The sequence below is a fragment of the Podarcis filfolensis genome, assembly GCF_964270895.1.
Source record: "Podarcis filfolensis genome assembly, chromosome: 3".
Lineage (NCBI taxonomy): Eukaryota > Metazoa > Chordata > Lepidosauria > Squamata > Lacertidae > Podarcis > Podarcis filfolensis.
The window spans coordinates 33,032,799-33,054,908 of record NC_139606.1 but is presented as its reverse complement, the minus strand read 5'-3'; the positions used below and the strand labels follow the sequence as shown (position 1 = coordinate 33,054,908).

Here is a 22,110-nt window from a genome sequence, read left to right as displayed (position 1 = left end):
TTTGACCCTAGGTGAAAAGTCTCACAAAAGGCAGAGCTGGAAGGTGGAGCTTCTGAGCTTTTTTATAAACTTGATGCACACAAGTTCAGCCTTTGCTCTGTTTCATAAGAAGTATCACTTGCCCAGCAGGACTTCCAGCAGGTTAGTAGTCAAAGGTAGGCAATTCCTTTGGAGAGTCATAGCTCAAGAGTGACACCCTTGACAGAGGAGTGGTGCAGGGACAATTCTCAAAGACCTCACCTCTGCCCAAAGATTTTCTTCTCTTTACCAGCAGAGGACTAAAGGTGGTGGTAGGATTTTCTGGAGACCTGTAATCTTGTGAAAGAAGCTTTTCTGTCTGGATAGACCAAAGGCAGGAGCTGGACAGTGGCAGAGCTCTAAAAATCAAATAGTGGTGGGTTGAGGGTCTTGGTGGCATCTCAAAGGAGTGTTGGGAAGAGATGGGAGAGAAATTTGATTCTTTTTTTTTAAAAAAATATACTTTTCAAATATTCAGTAATTTTACAATCATTTTAACATTTCAAAGTCTGCCTTCCTTTCCCCTCTTTCTGCAGTTCCTTAAATTTATTTTTTAATATCTTCTGCATATCCAAATTCATTTAATTTGCTCATTTAATTATCTACTTTAAATATATACTGTACTCTTATGAAACTGCAGGTTATTACAATAATCCTGCCAGTGTTTATATCTGTTTGCAATTTATCTGCAAATATTCAATAAACCATTTCCATTCTTTTATAAAAAGTTTGTTATCTTGATTTCTTATTCTTGGTTTCAAGAAATCGAGAGAAATTTGATTCAGTTTGCATTTTAACGTGCCAAATTTGCATTTTCTGAAATAATATGCCACCTGAAACATAGCTCTCGTTTGAGATTTGCAAATACCTGACAATTACCTCCAGACAAATAGTGCATAAAAATGCACAAAGTGTGCATATAAATGCATTTATTAGTGAAAACAATGTACCATGTAGTTGTCCAGAGAAAGAGATCCATTACATTTTGGGGAGCGAGGTTCCTATGCCAGCATCCTGCGAACTCAGCTCTCCAACAGGGAAGGCTGACTTTGGCTTATTGCCTTGCAAAGTTCTAGTGTGAATTGCCACCTAAGTAGCTAAAGGATGAGTTTTATGGGTCCATTCTGCAGCACCTGCTGTTGTCCAAATGGTGCCATGGCATAGATACAAAGGCAAGGACCAAACAGGATTCAAAACCTCAAGAAGAGGGGGCAAGGAAGGCAAGGCAAATCTTTTGCTTTTCGTTAAATTGGCAATTTACAGATGGTGGAGACTGGGGCAAATTGGTTGAGAGAAGGGAGTGTCTCTGTGAGGAAATCTGAAATAGTTTTAGGATGGAGGTGGGCTCCAGATGTGATCCATCACCATAAAATCCCATCATCCCTGATAGCTAGCCATCCTGGAGAGGCAGGTTTCCAGAGCTGTTTTAGGAGATACAAGGCAGATAGTGACAATGGCAACAGTGCAGGAATGAGGGGGGAATTTACTATTTTGTGCCTCTGTGAATCATGGCCGTCTAATGAGGGTTAAACATTCATTATTTTTAAAAACTCATTTTCAATTTTATCTGTACTATGATATGCCATATCTGCTTGTGCATCATGATTATGAAACTGGTTTTTTTAAAACCAACAGACAAGAAGCCGTTAGACAAGAGAGCCAGTGTGGTGTAGTGGTTAAGAGCGATAGACTCATAATCTGGGGAACCGGGTTCGCTTCCCCGCTCCTCCACATGCAGCTGCTGGGTGACCTTGGGCTAGTCACACTTCTTGAAGTCTCTCAGCCCCACTCACCTCACAGAGTGTTTGTTGTGGGGGAGGAAGGGAAAGGAAAATGTTAGCTGCTTTGAGACTCCTTCGGGTAGTGATAAAGCGGGATATCAAATCCAAACTCTTCTTCTTCTTCTTCTTCTTCTTCTTCTTCTTCTTCTTCTTCTTCTTCTTCTTCTTCATTAATCTGAAATCCTGCTACAAGCAATCACCAACCAGCATTTTAAAAAGTTGTCCATCTCTAGTGGTGGTTGTTTCTCTACTAAACACCATCTCTCTATCTCTCTGTTATCACAACAGAAAAGTAAGCACTTAGAAACATGGCTGGGAAACCAAAGCTTTACTACATCAATGGAAGAGGCCGGATGGAAACCATAAGGTGGCTGTTGGCTGCAGCTGGGGTCGAGGTTTGTCTTCAGAATTTATCTAAAACCCACCATTTATTTAAGACTGTAAATATAACCGCATATTTGAAGGACATCCCTCTCTGCCCCCACAAGAAAAAAGATATGGGGAAATGTAGCTTGTTCAAGGCTGTTATGTGCATACATAAATGAGGGTGTTGAGAATTGTAGCTCTGTGTGGATAAACCAGATCTCCCAGGATTCCTTGGGAGAAGTCATGCGCTTTCAAAGTGCTTTGAAGGCATGCAGACTAGGAATCCATTTCAGGCAGTTGGGTCCAGTCCTACCATATGGCAGAGTGAGGCACCTGCCTCAGGTGACTGATTTTAATTATCCTGGAAGGGTAGCAAATTGTCGCATTTACAGTGTTTTCATTCACTATTGTTGTACCTTTATTGTCAGGGACAGGGATTTTCTGTGTCATGTGCCGAAATAAATTGACTTGTGCAGGGGAACCATTTGCTGTTCTGTCTCAGACAGAGAAAAGTCTTCGGGCTGGCCTTGCTTTCACACCAAGACATCCATTTTGTGACTTCCCTGCTTCAGGGCATGAACTGCTTTCAGACTCACACCACTTTTAATCTCATATCCCCACTTCAATCATCAATGACATTAGCAGTGGAATTAATATTGTCCCAGCCCTTATAATCCCCTCCCTTGCTTTGTGGCACTTTCCTGTCTCGTATTGCTTTCCCAAAAAATTGACAACAGAAGAGGAGATTACTTAGGGGGTTTCCATGAAATTTCCTCCAGTGCTTGAAAAACTCTGGGCCATTTATTTCAGCTGAAATTATTTCATGAGACCCTTGAAATTTTCTGCCTCTTTTATTTTCTAGTTTGAAGAACAATTTATTGAGTCAAACGAAGATCTGGAAAAGTTAAGGAAGGGTGAGTATGACATCTGAATATCTCAGGATACTTTAGAGGATAATCACACAGACACCAAGATTACACGGAAGTTAAAAGAGCAAGTTTATAGTCTAGATGGATTCCCTGTACAATATGAAGAATAGACAATGTGGGCCACATTGAGTTCGGTGGGACTATTCTCCAGTCTTAATCATAGGTGTTTTCAAAGTTCTCCAGTTCTTCATTGTGCCCTTAATCTCAGTTACCTGCACGATTTTTGGCAAGAATATGTGTGAATTCACAGTTGTTATCTGGTTGTATTGCCTTTAACTCTGTCCTTTGAAAGAGAAGAGAGTTTCCTAGCAATAGACAGCAACCTTCGACACATGATATTCAACACTGCATTTTGCAGAGCTTGTTTTTAGCTAGAAAGCAGATTTAGCATATACACACAAAACTAGTTTTCCACTGTGTGTTTGCTGTACAGGTTTAGCACATTTCTGCAAAAGCATTCTTCACTATACGAAAAAAAGCAGAGGCAAACTTTATGATCAGAAAGGAACAATGGAGAAGTACCCAAATACTCAGATTCAAAGCATGTCAGATGTTCCTGAAAATTCACATGTCCTTGTAATTAATTGGGAGAATGAAATGACACTTTTCATCTTCCTTTGAAAAGATGGAGTCCTGCTCTTTCAACAAGCGCCCATGGTGGAAATTGATGGGATGAAGATGGTGCAGACGCGAGCTATTCTCAACTACATTGCAACCAAATACAATCTCTATGGGAAGGATGTGAAGCAGAGAGCATTGTACTGTAACATTTCTATAAGTTTTGTTATTAATGCATGATCCAAGAAGAAATCTCTAGTCTGTGATATAATCTGCTGACAAGCTATGAGTCAGCGCATTTCAACTCCCTGTGACTGCCAACTAAAACAAAAAAAGTTCAAGATTGAGCAATGTGAGCTAATATCACCTCTCAGTTTCCCAACTAGTTCACGTGGACTGGTTCATTTGAAATCAAGGTGGTTTCTCCAAAGTTCATGCCCTAGACATTCATTTAATCTCAATAGATTGGATCACTGGATGTCAATACACCTCCCCCCCTTTTCACTTATATAATTCTGATTTTTAATATGATTTGCTTAAAAAAAAGTGTAACTGAAGAAGGTCTCTATGACTGATCAGCAAATCATACAGTTTTTTGTTCATTGTGCATATTTATTCCCATGAAAATAGGGGCACTTCCTGCCAATGTGTTTTTTCTATCAGACAAATGGTATTGCCCAGAAAGCACTTTTATTAAGGTGTAAGAGAGAGAGACTGAGACTGAGAGACATCGAGAGTGAAAAGGGCTCTTTCAAAGGAAGAAATATACCTTCTCCAAAATATAGAAGCATTGTCCCTGTTTTTCTACCGAGATGACACAATTTCCCACTCTCCCTCTTGTGTTGGTTCTGTTTGTCTTACAGTTATATTATTATTATTATTATTATTATTATTATTATTATTATTAGTATTATATCCATTTGTCCAGTGCCCATGTGTGCTGTTTTCTGAAAAGAGTATAGTTTAAAGGGCTTTCCTCAGAGAGCAAGGTAAAAGAGGCTTTGGCATGGAAAGCCCCATACAAATAGGAATTAGTTGCCACAAGACTCTAGAACTGTGCGGCTAATTTTCACAATCCCACTCTGTCCTACATTTGCGGTTTTACTCCTGCTTCCATTAGCCCCAGCCAGCATGGCCTAAGGTCAGGGGTAATGGAAGTAGGAACCGAAGAAACTTCTGGAGGTAAACAGCTTCTCTATCCCTGCTACAGAGGGGCAACAGGTCTAGCACACAGGGATATCTGTATGATTTTATTATTGAGTTATTTGAGTTGTTTTTTAAAGCACACCCTTCAGCCAAAAAACATTCCTGGAGCAGCTTAAAAATCACTTTGAAAAGACCCCCCCACACACACACCTCAAGCTTCTCATCTGAAAAGAAATGACATGAAAGCAACATGAATCAGGTATGAGGAGGAAATAAGCAAATTGAGGTTCAAGTTCCTCGCTGCCGTCTTTCTATATCCAAAAATATTATTCCTGATGTTGTTATTATCTGAGAGGGAGAAACACTTTCCCACTATTGACGCACGAGCTTTATTGGTGTCCGCGATTTTCAATGTACCACGCCAAGTCTCATGCTCCCTGGCGATCCAGTCACAGCAACATTTTCTTTCCCTCAGGATTGATATGTATTGTGAAGGTACTATGGATCTGTATGAACTGATGCTGATGCTTCCCTTCAAGCCAGCTGACACGAGGGAGAAGGAATTTGCAAACATTGTCGAAAAAGCCACCGCCAGATACTTCCCAGTCTTTGAAAAGGTATGAGGCAAAGAAGGAACGGAACTTACAACCCCTTTTGAGAGAACAGAGTCACCTATGCTCAACTGTAGTTGGCAGCTGGTAATGTTGACAGGACTGTCTGGTCTGCCAGAAATCGTTTTCTTAATTCTTCATTTTCCAAACGGCAACAGTACATTTTAGACCATGTCCTGAGCTAAAAGGAAACATTTTAGTGGTGTGAGAGAAGAGTAAGCATAGCACACAGAGTGTTAATACCCCAGCTTCTCATTTTTGGCGCAGTGGCTTTTCAGATGAAGTGGGGTTTTTTTTGGCACTCCTTACCTCAGTACCGATCCAAATCCTCTTCATGTCATGATGCAATATTATCTGGGTGAGTGGTTTTCAAAAGTTGCCCAAATATATTCTCCATTTTGTTTATGTACCTGAAGTACTCTTAAAACATTTCCCACTCTGTAGGTCCTCAAAGATCACAGGCAAAATTTCCTGGTTGGAAATCAGCTCAGCAAAGCAGATATTCAACTGCTTGAAGCCATTTTAATGGCAGAAGAGCTGAAGGCTGATATTCTCTCCCAATTCCCTCTTTTAAAGGTAAGCAACACAATTTCACAACTTATTATAAAAGACAGAGGATGAACAGGTGTTGTTGTTTGAATTGATTGATTGATTGATTGATTGATTGATTGATTTATACAGACCCCGCCATCTGGCTGGCTCCCAACAGAACATTAAAAACACGATAAAACATCAAACATTAAAAACTTGCCTAAGTCGGTACAGGTTCCCTGGCTCTTGCAAGTTCTCATTAGCTGTGAAACCCTCCGGATCTTGCTGCACTACAGCTCCCATCCACCCCGATCACTGGCCATGCTGGCTGGGACTGATGGGAAATGTAGGCCGTCCATAAGGGAAAGGTCATAGCTTCCCCACCTCTGTTCTAGAGCACACTATCCATACAAGAGTAGCAGAATAGCAAGGGGGTTGGAAGCAGCGACACACCATAGGGAACAATATGTCTGCTAATTGCAATTGCCATTCGAATCAAACCACCCCAAAGCGAGACTCCATATTCCATTTTCCAAGGTATACTTAGTACAGCACTGTAATTATCTGGGGACCTTTGCTGGTATACAGCAGATAGATTGTTCAGGTTCCCAGGATTTTAAAATGTCTATACGCATATAGTGTATATGTGTGCACATGTGTTTTGGTGATTGAGCATGTAGCATCACATGGCAACAGGCACACATCCTAAACTAGTAGTTTGATGGGAAGAGCAGCTCTGGAGCGCATAAGTATGGTGCCATTAATTCAACCGAACTAGTGGATCTATACTTGCACCCCTTTCTGGATATCTTCAGCTTCCATATAAAGGAAAGAAGTGGCAGGCCACACAGATGAGAGCTCAGTATGCTTACTGAAGCATAAGCTGAGCTCTAGTATAGAGCTTTTATCCCCCTTTGCATATCTAAAACACCATCGTCTCTGAAACGTGACTTGGGTTTCCATCACACAAATAAGGCCCATATTCATGGATAAGCCATTTGTGAATGAACTGTGGACTCTTAAAAGCAACTCACAAGCCTGCAAATAGTGGCTTCCATCTTCAAAGGAGCAACCTTGAAATAATTGTGTTTTGTAGATAATAAAGTTTCTCATAAATAGTTTCAGTATTGATGATCAAGTTGTACTACCATTACGGTGCGAGATGATTCTTCAGGAATGCCACCATTTTTGCTATAAGACTTTTCCTTTTATCCCCTAAATGTTTTGCTGTTTCTCTATTCAGGCTTTTAAAGTAAGAATCAGCAGCATCCCTACAGTTAAGAAATTTCTGCAGCCCGGGAGTCCAAGAAAACCACCAATAGAAGTTAAGGATGTGCCAGGGATCATGAAGATTTTCTACGGATAAACTAAACAAAGCAAAATAATTTCACCTCATGGAAGGTAGCTACAACTACACCAGGCACAAACTGGGGTGTAAATTCATGAAGCTACAGTGAGAACAACAAGAGTAAAAGATGGTAATATTGTGTGGCGCTACACTGAAATGTAATAAAACATTCTACAGCTTTTATACTTCTGTGCAATGTTTTTCTTGAGTAGCCAATAACATGTCTGTCCAACCACCACTAGTTCCTTATGCTTACTGAAGCATAAGCTGAGCTCTAGTATAGAGCTTTTATCCCCCTTTGCATATCTAAAACACCATCGTCTCTGAAACGTGACTTGGGTTTCCATCACACAAATGGTGCTTTGCATAAAGGTAAAGGTAAAGGGACCCCTGACCATTAGGTCCAGTCGTGGCCGACTCTGGGGTTGCAGCACTCATCTCACTTTACTGGCTGAGGGAGCCAGCGTACAGCTTCCAGGTCATGTGACCAGCATGACTAAGCCGCTTCTGGTGAACCAGAGCAGCGCACGGAAACGCCGTTTACCTTCCCACCGGAGCGGTACCTATTTATCTACTTGCACTTTGACGTGCTTTCGAACTGCTAGGGTTGCAGGAGCAGGGACTGAGCAACGGAAGCTCACCCCGCAACGGGGATTTGAACCACCAACCTTCTGATCGGCAAGTCCTAGGCTCTGTGGTTTAACCCACAGTGCCACCTGCGTCCCTGGTGCTTTGCATAAACAAAACCAAATTTGACAATTTGGCAGCTAAACACTAACCCAAATGGATACGTAACAAGCAGTAATTAATGAAGTGACCCCTACCCAAAGAGGCTGCCACCCTTTCCCCACATTTAATACGGTTGGGCTTCCTTCTCCCATACATTGGATTGTGCAGTTGTGAGGCAGCTTTGCCTGATCAAACTTCTATTGAAGCCACAAAAACAATGATTTGGGTGGGGGGCAGGGAGAGAGTTGGCAACCAAGAGGCAAAAGAGGAGACACTGGAGGGGGCAAGTGGCAGGGATTGCTTGCTAATGGACATAAGGGACTCCACTGCCATGGGGAGCACCCACTGTTTCTGGAAGTTTCCCTCTCCTCAGCGACACAGAAGGAGCCACTGGGAAGGGCAAGCAGACCTGCCATTTCCCCCTCTTGCCCTAAAAAATAAATTTGAAATCCCCCAGCGGAAGGGAATGTCCTTCAGAGCATATAAGGCCCTATGCAGTTCAAGACCAGGTGACTTGAGAGACTGCCTTATTGCTTATACAGTGGTACCTCGGGTTACATATGCTTCAGGTTACATACGCTTCAGGTTACAGACGCCGCTAACCCAGAAATATTACCTCGGGTTAAGAACTTTGCTTCAGGATGAGAACAGAAATTGTGAACCGGCGGCACGGCGGCAGCGGGAGGCCCCATTAGCTAAAGTGGTGCTTCAAGGTTAAGAACAGTTTCAGGTTAAGAACGGACCTCCGGAATGAATTAAGTACTTAACCCGAGGTACCACTGTACACCCAAGAGATCACTGCAGTCCACGGGACAGTTTCTCTTGCAAGGATCTCATAAGCTGCCTCTACAATAACTCAGAGCGGGGTTTTGAGTGTGGCCACCTCTGTGCTGTGAAATAGCATTCCTGTCAAAACCAGACAAGTGCTCTCTATCTGCGCATTTCTTTTTACTGACAGGATTTCCCATCTGGATAAACAGGCCTCTTTTTTTTAACCATGAGCATTTACTTTTTTTTTTTAGTCCTAAAAATTAGCATTTGAGGTACTGAATATGTGTTTTTAACTATTTATAATAATCTTATGTGTAAATTGCCTTGAGATGGTTGTTTAGAAGATTGTGGGGGAATCAATTATTATAATAACAACAATAAAAAATGGATAGTACTCCATGACCAGGGTTATAGGACGACAGCCATGGGAAAAAACTATTTTTACACACTTCACTATAAATTCATGGTTTTGATAGGTTTCTGGTGGCCTTAAGCAGTGCTTCCCCCCAAAAAAAATTGTTTAGGGGTACTCTCATTTTCCTACTTATCTTGAAATACTGCCGCTCTATGAGGCAGTTTAGGGGTATGCATACCCTTGAGTCCCCCCCCCCCAGAAAAAAGCACTGGCCTTATGACCCAGGGAGCCATTCATAGCAGCCAGCAGATCTGAGTTCTCTCTCTGTGTGTAACTGCCCAGATTAATGTCCAGAAGCAAAAAAAAAAACCAAAACAACAGCTTAAATGTTAAACCAACGGTTAAGATCTGCTGAGTTGTACTCATAGTATCTCCAAGGTCAGAAAAGTCGATAATTAGTTTGTGCAATGGGTTTTGCAACTTTTTTTAAAATAAAAAAGAACAGTTTGATAAAAAATAATAATAACTAACTAACGTACACAGGCTAGATAGGGCCTGGCAGAGCACCCACTCATTCATTTATTTTTTTTGCTTGCACAGCAGACAGAACATTCAGAAGATACAGTTTCCCTTTCAGCTCCATGGCAAGGGACAGTCTTATCTGCTGAATTTCTGCCTTTCATGCCGCTGTTAAAGGCACAAAGTGTCTTTCAGGGGAAGCCATATTAGCAAAGCAAAAGAGGAAGAGCAACAGTGATGTAAATTATACTGATACCACACCACTACCCTCCTTCTCCCCTCTATTCTAGCTCCCAGCTCCATCCCTTCTCTTAAGCATCTTTTTGGTCTAACACAATCATTCACCACCAGCATTGCTGACAGACCAGGAAAAACCCAGCAAGGCTGTACTCTTGTGCCTTTAACAGTGCCGTGATCTGCAGAAATTAAGAAGTGATGCTTCTGGCAGTATGCAGATAAATATTACAGGAGTTTAGCTGAGCCTCCGTGCAATGTAAGGGACATAGATACAGGACCGGATTTAGGTTTGATGAGGCCCGAAGCTACTGAAGGTAATGGGGCCCTTTATATGTCCAGCTGTCCTCTGTCAACAACAAATTGCCGCTGTTTTTTGCTTTGAATATATGCTATACAGTGGTACCTCGGGTTACAGATGCTTCAGGTTACAGACACTTCAGGTTACAGACTCTGACGCTAACCCAGAAATAGTACCTCGGGTTAAGAACTTTGCTTCAGGATGAGAACAGAAATCGTGCTCCAGAGGCAGTGGGAGACCCCATTAGCTAAAGTGGTACCTCAGGTTAAGAACAGTTTCAGGTTAAGAACGGAGCTCCAAAATGAATTAAGTTCTTAACCTGAGGCACCACTGTATGGTAATTTATGGACCTAATAGGTATCTAAAGCTATTTGCACATAGCAAAAGATGTATTTTATCAAAGTAATTGTTGAAAAGTCCATGCAGAATGCAAAGTCCATGCAGAATGTACGCACCCTATATATATATAAATGATCAAACCAGTGATATTTTAGGGAGCAGGCTAGCAGGCGGGGCCCATTACTTACATCATAGGAGCCTACACAACACAAAACCCTGTTGCTGTATGGAGGTTTTATTTTATTTGGTTTTTTTATCTTATATTTTGGAAATGTACATCCATTTTTTTCCTTTATTTTTTTGGAGGGCCCCCAAGAGAGTGGGGCCCTCAGCTATAGCTTGTTTAGCTTATATGTAAATCAGGCACTGCATAGAGCTATGCAAGGGCATAGCTTGGGTTGCCAGTGGGGGGACACCTGGCTTGCTAGTAGTACATGTGAAAAGGATCTAGGGATCTGAGTGAACCACAAGCTTAATATGAGTCCACAGGGTGATGCAGCAGCCAAGAAAGAGAATGCTATTCTAAGGCTGCATCAACAGAAGTACAGTGTCCAGATCAAGGGAAGTAACACTCCATTCTGCTCTATTCACGCAGGTGGTGTTGTGGTCTAAACCACTGAGCCTCTTGGGCTTGCCGATCAGAAGGTCGGCACAGTGGCGTAGCGTGGGGGGTGCAGGGGGGCCAGCTGCACTGGGCGCAACATCTGGGGGGGGCGCGCTCGCACTCGCAGCTCTCTGCCCCTACCTGGCTCACTCACTCACTCTCATTGCAGTGCTGGCTGTGCGAATCCGATCCGAGCTGCCGGGTCACCGCCCACTGTGGAGGGGGTGGGTGCCAGGCGTGCGGTGCGGAGAAAGAAAGAGGGACTATCTGGGGGAGGGACAGTGCAGCGGCCACCCAGCGCAGCGCTGAGCGTGGGAGAGAACCGCACCAGACCAGACCAGGCAGCAGCAAGAAGAAGCTGGCAGCGGCGGCAGGTTAGGGGTTAGGGGGGCGCAAATTACTTGCCTTGCCCCGGGTTAGGGGGCGCAAATTACTTGCCTTGCCCCGGGTGCTGACAACCCACGCTACGCCACTGGGTCGGCAGTTTGAATCCCTGCGACGGGGTGAGCTTCCATTGCTCGGTCCCAGCTCCTGCCAACCTAGCAGTTCGAAAGCATGCCAAAAAATGGAAGTAGATTAATAGCTACCACTCTGGCGGGAAAGTAAATGGCGTTTCCCTGCGCTGCTCTTGTTTCGGTGTTCCGTTGCGCCAGAAGTGGCTTAGTCATGCTGGCCACATGACCTGGAAAAACTGTCTGTGGACAAACGCCGGCTCCCTTGGCCCGTAAAGCGAGATGAGTGCCGCAACCTCAGAGTCGTCTGCAACTGGACTTAACTGTCACGGGTCTTTTCCCTTTCCCTTTCTATTCTGCCTTGGTCAGACCACACCTGGAATACTGTGTCCACAATTTAGGGAGGATGTTCACAAGCTGGAATGTTTGCAGAGGAGGACGACCAGGAGGATCAAGGGTCTGGACACCGAGCTTTATTAGGAATGGTTGAGGGAGTTGCGTATGTTTTGCCCGGAAAAGAGGAAATGGAGAGGAAGTTGGATTTTCAAAACAGCCAAACACTTAATTTCCTTGATGGATATGAGCATGTGTAAGAGCTAGAAGCATCCCATGGCCCTCCAGATGTTGCTAGACTGCAGTTTCAGCCAACGGCAGCCAGTATGTAAGCTGGCTACAGGGAGATAAGATTTTTAGATGATGACATCAAAGTAATTATCAGTTAAAAAGAGAGGAAGAGTCAGTTATAATAATAATAATAATAATAATAATAATAATAATAATAATAATAATAATTTATTATTTATACCCTGCCCATCTGGCTGGTCCTCCCCAGCCACTCTGGGCGGCTTCCATAAAAACCAAAAATACAGTAAAATATCACACGTTAAAAACTTCCCTGAACAGGGCTGCCTTAAGATGTCTTCTCAATGTCAGGTAGTTGTTTATCGCTTTGACATCTGCTGGGAGTGCGTTCCACAGGGCGGGCGCCACTACCGAGAAGGCCCTCTGCCTGGTTCCCTGTAGCTTTGCTTCTCGCAGTGAGGGAACAGCCAGAAGGCCCTCGGCGCTGGACCTCAGCGTCCGGGCAGAATGATGGGGGTGGAGACGCTCCTTCAGGTATACTGGACCGAGGCCGTTTAGGGCTTTAAAGGTCAGCACCAACACTTTGAATTGTGCTCGGAAACGTACTGGGAGCCAATGTAGGTCTTTCAAGACTGGTGTTATATGGTCTCGGCGGCCGCCCCCAGTCACCAGTCTAGCTGCCGCATTCTGGATTAGTTGTAGTTTCCGAGTCACCTTCAAAGGTAGCCCCACGTAGAGTGCATTGCAGTAGTCCAAGCGGGAGATAACCAGAGCATGCACCACTCTGGTGAGACAGTCCACAGGCAGATAGGGTCTCAGCCTACGTACCAGATGGAGCTGGTAGACAGCTGCCCTGGACACAGATTTGACCTGTGCCTCCATGGACAGCTGTGAGTCCTGTGAGTTACCGTATTTTTCATGCTATAGGACTCACCTAGTTTGAGGGGGAGGAAATAAGGGGGGGGGATTCTGAATCCCAGAAGCCAGAACAGCAAGAGGGATCTGGCTTCTGGGATACCTGCTGGGATAGCTGGTCTAGCTTTGCACGAAGCCCCCGCAGGGCACAGGGAGCCTTCATTCCCGTGCCCTGCGGAGGCTTTGCGCAGCTAAGCCAGAAGCTAGAACAGCGAGACGGAGCGCTGCACAGCGCTCCCTCTCCCTGTTCTGGCTTCTGCCTTAGCCGCGCAGCCTGCATTCGCTCCATAACACACACACACATTTTCCCTTATGTCTTATAGAGCGAAAAATACGGCACTTTGTCTCCTGAGCATCTCTTTGTATATTTTATGTGGAGTGACTGCCATCTTCTGGATCTTACCTGTCAGGCTGAAAGAAAAACAGACTTCACTTGTATGCAATACTTCTGCTATTTTAATCCAAACTGGCATTTCCCTCTGTCTCCACAGTTTAATTTCCACAAAAGCATGCTGCTCATATTCACGCTGTAAGTCAAAATAAATCCAAGATCCCATTTAGCAATGGCCAATTTCTGCTTTCGGCAACATAGTGACTCAGTGCTTGCTTGTGACATATATGACAATGATGTATTCATTCTTTATTCTTGTTTACCTCAGGATCAAATCATTTAGTTTATTGGTCCCGTTTCTATGATTCTGTAATTTTTGTATTCCCCCCCCCTCTTTATTTGTTTTTTATTACTTTGATCCCAGCTCTGGGATTGAGAACATTCAAAGAAGTGATCAATAAAGCTTTTACACTACATACCATGGTCTTTCTCCTTATTCTGGCTTATCCTTTCATTTTGAAAACGTTGGTTAGATTGAAAACTTGGCCAAATAATGGAAGCAGTTCACAAGCAGTAACCTTGAGATAACAGTTGATGCCAAGCTAAAATATCCTAGCAACAGCATGACAGAAACGACAGACCCTCCACGTGTACCTATTTTCCAAGGATGTCCCTGATTTAGAGAAGCTGTCCCGGTTTCTGATTTGATCCTGAAACGTCCTGCTTTTCCTTAGGATGTCCCTATTTTCATTAGAGAAATGTTGGAGGGTATGGAGTTATCTGACCCCTGAACCGCCCAAAACACAATCCAGTATAGGGAAGGTTTTTTTTAATGCTTAATGTTTTATTATTTTTAATATATGTAGGGTTGCTATATTTTGAAGAGCAAAAAAGAGGACATATTTGAAAATTTCTACTTTTAACTATGGATCTCTATGACTACTCTCATTATAAAAAATAAGACATGTTCTGGAAAAAGGGGATATATGGCAACCCTATTGGAAGCTGTTCAGAGTGGCTGGGGCAATCCAGTAAGATGTATGGGGCATAAATAGTAAAATTATCATTATTGAATTGGACATCCCTATTTTCACTGGAGAAATGTTGGAGGGTATGAAATGGTACTTCAAAGTGTTTGCGTGTGTGAGAAAGATTTTTGCTCGTCTCTAAGGCGCTCCTAAGGGACGCGGGTGGCACTGTGGGTTAAACCACAGAGCCTAGGACTTGCTGATCAGAAGGTCGGCGGTTCGAATCCCTGCAATGAGGTGAGCTCCCGTTGCTCGGTCCCAGCTCCTGCCAAGCTAGCAGTTCGAAAGCACATCAAAGTGCAAGTAGATAAATAGGTACCGCTCCGGCGGGAAGGTAAACAGCGTTTCTGTGCGCTGCTCTGGTTCACCAGAAGCGGCTTAGTCATGCAGGCCACATGACCCAGAAGCTGTACGCCGGCTCCCTTGGCCAATAAAGCGAGATGAGCACTGCAACCTCAGAGTCGGTCACGACTAAACCTAATGGTCAGGGGTCCCTTTACCTTTACCTTTAAGGTAAATCCTGGACAATTTTTTTTTCATTTTTTTAAAAAAATATATTTCAGCTCAGTAGCAGAGCATCTAGGAGCTCTTTCACATTTCAGCTTTCTCCATGCCTAGAAAACAGGGGCAAAACTAGGCTTTATTTCACCTGGGTCAACGACCCAGTTGGCATCCCCTTGCACGCATTTGTGTACACACACACACACACACACACACACACACAGGCTGGGAGCCTCAGTGGTGTCCCTCTGGAGCTTTCACCCAGGCCAAAAACCTGGCTAGCCCTCCCATAGCTATGGCTCTGCTAGAAAGCATGTGTACGAGCAGTTTTCCTGCTACACCTCTCCTGCTACACTCTCTCCCAGGACCAGGAGAGGACTGAAGAGGGAGGAGCAGAAGCAGGTGACATGCAGGCACAGTCTTCACCTGCTTGCACACAGCTTGGGTGGGGGAGATAAATAATCTGAGGTTAGGGGTGGAGCCTCCTTGTTGCGGCCACTGCCTCAATGGGTGCACCTCTAGGAATAGCTGAGAGATGTAGGATTGATGAACGTGCCCTAACTTGTTAGTGCACTTCTGACTATAAAGAGTTAATTCTTCACTCCGGACATTTCTAGCCTGACTGGGCTGTAACAAAGAGCAAAATGTTGTGCTAATGGAAGAAGGGCATTGAACATCACCCAATGTGTTACAAGCATTCACCAGTTGTTGTTTTTTAGAGGATAGTTAATAAGAAAAAAAGAGCATTTTTATATGGTATATGCTGCTAAATATTTTTACCATATCACCCTGCCCTAACCACCTTTACTTGAAATGATGTTGCGTTTATTTAAATTGAACTTCTTCTTTTTTTGGAAAGTGACAATAGCAACTGAGCAAAAAAGCAACATCTCTTCAATCTTGAAGTTGCATTTTAGTCATTTTACTGCACCAACCACCACCCAAATCTGGGTCACGGTGAAATAAGCAGGGAAGTTTATTTTGTGCCAGGTTTTCAGCATGTGACTTTTAAATCTTCTCTTTTGCATTGCTTGCATCTGAAAACACTTTGGTGCCTGACCAAAAACAAAACAAAACAAAGCAAAACAAAAAAGCCTAGTTAATGAAGTTTAAAAAAGGGCAAAGTGATTTACAAATCCTATCATTTCCACCAGATGGCGCTATTTGCCATGCACCTAAATTTAACCCTAATTTTGGATGAAACAAGATGATTGCTACCTTGCTGCTGCCTTTTCTAAAGGTCATAGAGGAGTCTGAACAATTTGCCCGTATCTACGTAATGTGAATAAGAATGCATTTATGGTAAGAGGCCAATTAGCATCAGAGCTTGCTTGCTTTAGTATTAGACTTGAAGAGAGAAAGAGAGAGAAAATTCAGGCATATTTTGCATGTTCCTTTCCCCCCTTTTTCTTTTTTGGTGTGGGTTAAAATGTGCACATCTAGTGCATCCAGATTCACAGTTTGCATGTGAAGAGAGCTTCAGCCTATATTTATACCTTGTATAGGACTGCTGTCTCTCAGCGCCTCCAGACTGTCAGGACTTTGTGGGAGTGATTCAATCGCAAACCAGAACATTAGGTTTTGTGCAAAGTGGATCAAGGGACTCTGTGACTGCAGCTCGACAAATCCACTTACAAAACGCACACACCAGACTTTTTGCAGCTAGGAGAGTGAGACGGAAAGGGCACAGATAAATTGGGGGCGAATGAATGGCTACCAGGAAGATGTGTACCACAAGAAAATCAGAATAAATGCTGTGCAAGAAAATCAGAAGCTTCCACCATGAAAAAATGTATCACTGAATGTGCATCTCTCTCTCCTCAGCCTCTCTCTGTGATTCGCGGATGCATCATCTTGTCAAAAAACACAATACACATAAGAGTTGGCTGGTTTAATTATTTTTGTTTTGTTAGGATGACAAGAGCACAGGCGCATGTGTTTCCTGGTTGAGGTGAGGTTCACATGGTCAGGATATGGAACATTAGCATGACAAATGTAATGATTGTGTAGGAGGAAGTTCATTCCGGTAAAGGGGTATCCTATTCTTATTGTACTCTCACTCCTGTTTGATAGACTCGGACCATTTCAGGGATCGACCACAGCAAATCAGGCGATATAGGAACCCTAACACAGGAAGTAGAAAGTTTGAGAAAGCAAAGCAAAAAGGAAGACGCAGCTGTGATTAGATTTGCCTTGGAAGACATCCAGCAACCAACTCTTACCACTGAGTGCAATCATAGACTTGTACAGCTGGAAGGGACCACGAGACTCATCCAGTCCAGCCCCCTGCAATGGAGGAATCTTTCACCCAGAGCGGAACTTGAACCCATGACCGTTAGATTAAGAGTCTCATGTCTCTTCTTGACTTAGAAACAAGTCCCGCTGAGTTCAATGAGACTTATTCCCAGCAGAGATCTGTGCCAGAATTCCTCCTAGCACAACTGGATTTCCCCCTCTGCTCCCGGCTCACATGCCCTCCCCAAATCTGCTCAAGATGGTGGGGGAAACCTTCCAAATAGCAAGGTGGTGCCAGAGAGGAGGAAAGGGGAGGTGATTCCATCAGGCAAGTAGAAAGGCTTTGCACTGATGGAATGATCTCCAATGATGTCCAATGCAACTCAGTGATTGCTGTCATGGTAGCTTAATTATAACCTACCTATAATTGCTCTGTACCACTTCAAACTGCAGCTGCTGTTGGTGCCTGGGTACATGGAGAAAGACCTCGCTGGGCTTCTTGCACCATCTAGAGAATGCCAGGCAGGAGTGTTCTCCCCCACAAGCGACCCTCGGGATGATTTATCACTCTTCTTTCCCGACGCGCTTCTGCGACACATATCCGCAATACAAAAGCAGAGTCCAAGCAGAAGCTAGGCATTGGAGGTGTGGATTTCTAAGCTACTTTATTATGTACAAAACAGAGCAAAGGAAATCATGGCTCTTCTCTCCTTCATCTCCGAGAGAGCAGAAAAGCAAAAGTACAACATAACGGAACAGTGTAACTGAACTTCCGTTCTCATGACTCCAACACTATGGAATGTCAACACAGACATGTGAAAACAATCACACATCCTGCAACGGGAGGAATGAAATCCCAACAGGTGCGATTTTACCTGACTGGATGCTCGTCCAAAGAAAATTTTAAAAAAACAGCTCACCTAGAAATCTAGTGTCATCCTATTTTCTATGCACTGGGATTTGGGGTGGGGGAAAATGTGTGTGGGAACATTCAAGCCTTTGAATCCTCACCAACAGTCTGAAGTGATATCACTAAAAAAAATGTTATTATCAGCTTTTTCTTGGAATTGGGTCTAAAAGTTCTGGCCTGTGAAAGAATATAACATAGCATAATTTTTTTTTCCTGAGCAAAACTATATTATTTGTTATTTGTATCTTGTGTGTGTATAATTAATTTTCATTTTTCTGCAGTATTGTTTCCCCTTTATTTGTATTTCAGAATGTCATTGAACTATATGTTTATGATTGAATAAGCAAAAAAGATTTTTTTTAAAGCTTCTGATGATAACCGCGATAATTATTTCATTATATTGTAATTTTATTTTTCCTGTTTTTAAGTACAGATATGGGTAGAAATTACACACATATTTAAAAAACACCATGAAAATGCTTTTAAAAAACCCCATTTTAAAAAAGGCATTGAATTTCGCATAGCTCACTGCCCCCATCTAGTGTCACATTTGTATGTTGCATTTTTACAACACATTTAAAACGCTTTATTTGCAGCTGTGTAGCTGAGTCCATGGTGAACCTACAGGATCAGCAGCTGGCAGCCATCAGCCCTTTGTACCTTTCTTAATCGGAACTAACGCTTAATTAAAGGGGAAATTAAAATAGAAAGGAAATGTTTTTGAAAAGGGTGTTTTTAGACCTATAACACTAAATGGAAGATAAAGAGATTAATCAAGACATCTTTTGCCATAGTTCTTGCCCTCTTAGTCCAAAACTTAGCACCTACTGCATCTGCTGCGATGTTCACAGTTTTACATTGTTTTCTTACAGAATGATCTGATGAACCCTTTCTGGTGGGATATCCAAATTTACATATACTACCATGTTTGAGGGACGCGGGTGGCGCTGTGGGTTAAACCACAAAGCCTAGGACTTGCCAATCAGAAGGTCGGCAGTTCGAATCCCTGGGACGGGGTGAGCTCCCGTTGCTCGGTCCCTGCTCCTGCCAACCTAACAGTTTGAAAGCACATCAAAGTGCAAGTAGATAAATAGGTACCACTCTGGCGGGAAGGTAAACGGCATTTCCGTGCGCGGCTCTGGTTCGCCAGAAGCGGTTTAGTCATGCTGGCCACATGACCTGGAAGCTGTACGCTGGCTCCCTTGGCCAATAAAGCGAGATGAGCGCTGCAACCCCAGAGTCGGCCATGACTGGACTTAATGGTCAGGGGTCCCTTTACCTTTACCTTTACCATGTTTGAAGGCAATTGTAGTTGTGTGAAAGCTGATAACGATGCACACAGAACTCCGCAAGAATGTCGCTGCAAATGTTTAAAAGCGGCAGGGGTCTTGCAGCAGATAGCATGCAAAATAGCATGCAAAATCAACAGCAACCCACAACAGTTTGCTCAAAATTCTTCCCCTGGCTTCAGTCTCAAAACATGGTATCTGCAAGTTAGCACCACCAAGGACATAGCCTCTAACATTTCTCCAATGTAAATAGGGACGTCCCATTCTGTAATGGTAATTTCTCTATTTATATCCCCACACATCTTACTAGGTTGCCCCAGCCGCTCTGGGCAGCTTCCAACATATATAAAAGCATAATAAAACATTAAACTTTAAAAAAAAAAAAAAAACCTTCCCGATACAGGATTGCCTTCAGACAGCTTGGGGGGGCAGATAATTCCATACTCTCCAACATTTCTCGAATGAAAATAGGGACATCAGAAACCAGGACAGCGTCTCTAAATCAAGGACATCCCTGGAAAATACGGACACTTGGAGGGTCTGCAAGGACACCATGCCAGAAATCGTAATTATGAGAAAAGAAGAAGAAGAAGAAGAAGAAGAAGAAGAGGAGGAGGAGGAGGAGGAGGAGGAGTAGTTTGGATTTGATGTCCCGCTTTATCACTAACCTAAGGAGTCTCAAAGCGGCTCACATTATCCTTTTCCCTTCCTCCCCCACAACAAACACTCTGTGAGGTGAGTGGGGCTGAGAGACTTCAGAGAAGTGTGACTGCCCAAGGTCACCCAGCAGCTGCATGTGGAGGAGCGGAGACGCACACCCGGTTCACCAGATTACGAGACTACCGCTCTTAACCACTACACCACAGGCTGAAAATCTGTCTGGTTTACTTTGGGGTACTTCTATTCATAGGCGTGAGAGATGATGTCAGAAAGTATGGGAGAATTATATATATATATATATATATATATATATATATATATATATATATACTCTGGGAGTGGAAGTTTATTCTTTCCTTTCCTGTTTTGTGTATCTGTGTGTTTACAGGCCAGGGGAGGTAAGCTGCAGTTAAAGAACCAAGCCAGAACATACATAGGTTTTGTACTCATCCTTGGAATAAACATCCTAAAATTTCGGCAAACATTTTACCCTACCTTCCCAGACATTTTCGGGTTTTTTGCTATGATAGATATAGCCACGTTACGGCCATGTTTCCCACCATCAAATTCTCCAGGTCCTCTGCTGATATCAGTTACACTGAAGTGAATTCAGGCATTGCAATGTGGAGGTTTTGAGCTGCTATAAGTGGCGCAGATGTTTGCAATCCATGTGGAAATTCTGGCCCTGACCCAGCTTGACAGAAGAACAACATATGGCCTAGATATGAGTCCCCAGCTGCATCAGAAGATGTGCTATCCTGCCAATTCCATGGTACTTGAATAAACATTGCAGTGCAGTTCTTGACAGCACCTGTATCAATTGCACGACCAGAAGCTGCTACCACCTGTCTCAGTTAGGGTATCTGTTACTGAAAGGGTCTTTTCCATTGAAGCTGACGCCAGGCAGGTGCTCAGAAAAATAATAGAGCTATTTTCTGCCTTTCCCCTCATTTGCTTGGTAACTTATGAACGTTCACCAGTGATTGAACCTCACTTTGCTACCTGTGAGAAGGCTGTAGGTTGATTGCCTGCAAGGAGGCAAAACTCAAATTACTTTGTTGTTGCAACATCAAAAGAACAAGTTATGTTACTGCATAACTCAAACTTTCCGAAATTCTCCATCTTTGGCTAATGTTTTCCGTCAAGTATGTCTTTTCTGTCTGTAGATCTCTCAAAGGTAGAAAACATCGTTCCAGCAAACCCTTTTAATCTATTGTGCTAGGATTAAAAGCATGCAAAATGTTCCTTTAAAAATATAAAATGGAATCAGAAATAGACACAGAGTTCTTCTTTCAAAAGCACACATGGCGTATAGATTATCTGTCGTTGTAAGGCAAGGTAGCCAAGATATTATTAAATCATTTTGGGCAGCTACTTTTCAAAAGGTGCTGCTCTTCTCCCTGCCATTGTTTCATTGTGGCATTGTGGTGTGATGTCAGATCAGCACACCCTAAATCAATGCTCCTCTTCCCCCAGCGCAAGACAGCAGACGTACAATCCCACCAGAGATCATTCTACTGCAGTGTTGGCTATCAGCTGGAATATGCATGGCTCTGATGTTGTGGTCACATTGTGATTCTAACAAAGGCATACATTTTCAAACTTCCATAGGTTAAGAAAAGGATCTGCATGCTCACATACTAATTTTATACTTCTATTAATTCTACAGATGGTTCTCTGAATAAAGCACTGACACGCTTTTTTGCAACTACCAGTGTAACAATATGAATAATAATAAATAAATTGTGATGATGATGATCCCCTGCCCATTTGGCTGGGTTGCTAGATGGGATCTAAACTATCTGTTGCTTGGGTGTCCCGCATTTGAAAAAAAGGTACGGTAAGCACTAAATATTCACATTTATTCCTGCTCAAATAGAGAAGAACTTGTTAAAGTGACCTGATTTTTAATGGGTATGTAAGATATGTATATATGTGTGCAGGAATGCACACAAACAAATCCCATTAAAAATATTCATATGTCTAAAGTAAATTTTAGCCATGCGCTCAAATCTCTGATCTTATATTTGTGGCCCAGAGCTAGCATCTTGAAATCACTTGATTACA

At 43.0% G+C, this 22,110-nt stretch overlaps 1 protein-coding gene across 1 annotated transcript; it reads left to right on the top strand.

The window, feature by feature from the left end:
* LOC310759762 (glutathione S-transferase-like) lies at positions 1-7,471 on the top strand. The gene is made up of 7 exons (XM_083607461.1): positions 1-155; positions 2,088-2,194; positions 3,028-3,079; positions 3,720-3,852; positions 5,274-5,415; positions 5,854-5,985; positions 7,184-7,471. Exons 2-7 carry the CDS (start codon positions 2,108-2,110, stop codon positions 7,304-7,306), a joined length of 669 nt encoding a protein of 222 aa, XP_083463587.1. The 5' UTR covers positions 1-155; positions 2,088-2,107; the 3' UTR covers positions 7,307-7,471.
* The last annotated feature ends 14,639 nt before the right edge of the window (positions 7,472-22,110 follow it).

Bases quoted from the DNA above. Each gene is read 5' to 3' on its own strand.
- LOC310759762 (XM_083607461.1), top strand. From the start codon at position 2,108: ATGGCTGGGAAACCAAAGCTTTACTACATCAATGGAAGAGGCCGGATG. The intron at 2,195-3,027 runs GTTTGTCTTCAG...TTTATTTTCTAG, and splicing joins TGGCTGCAGCTGGGGTCGAG to TTTGAAGAACAATTTATTGA. The intron at 3,853-5,273 runs GTACTGTAACAT...TCTTTCCCTCAG, and splicing joins GATGTGAAGCAGAGAGCATT to GATTGATATGTATTGTGAAG.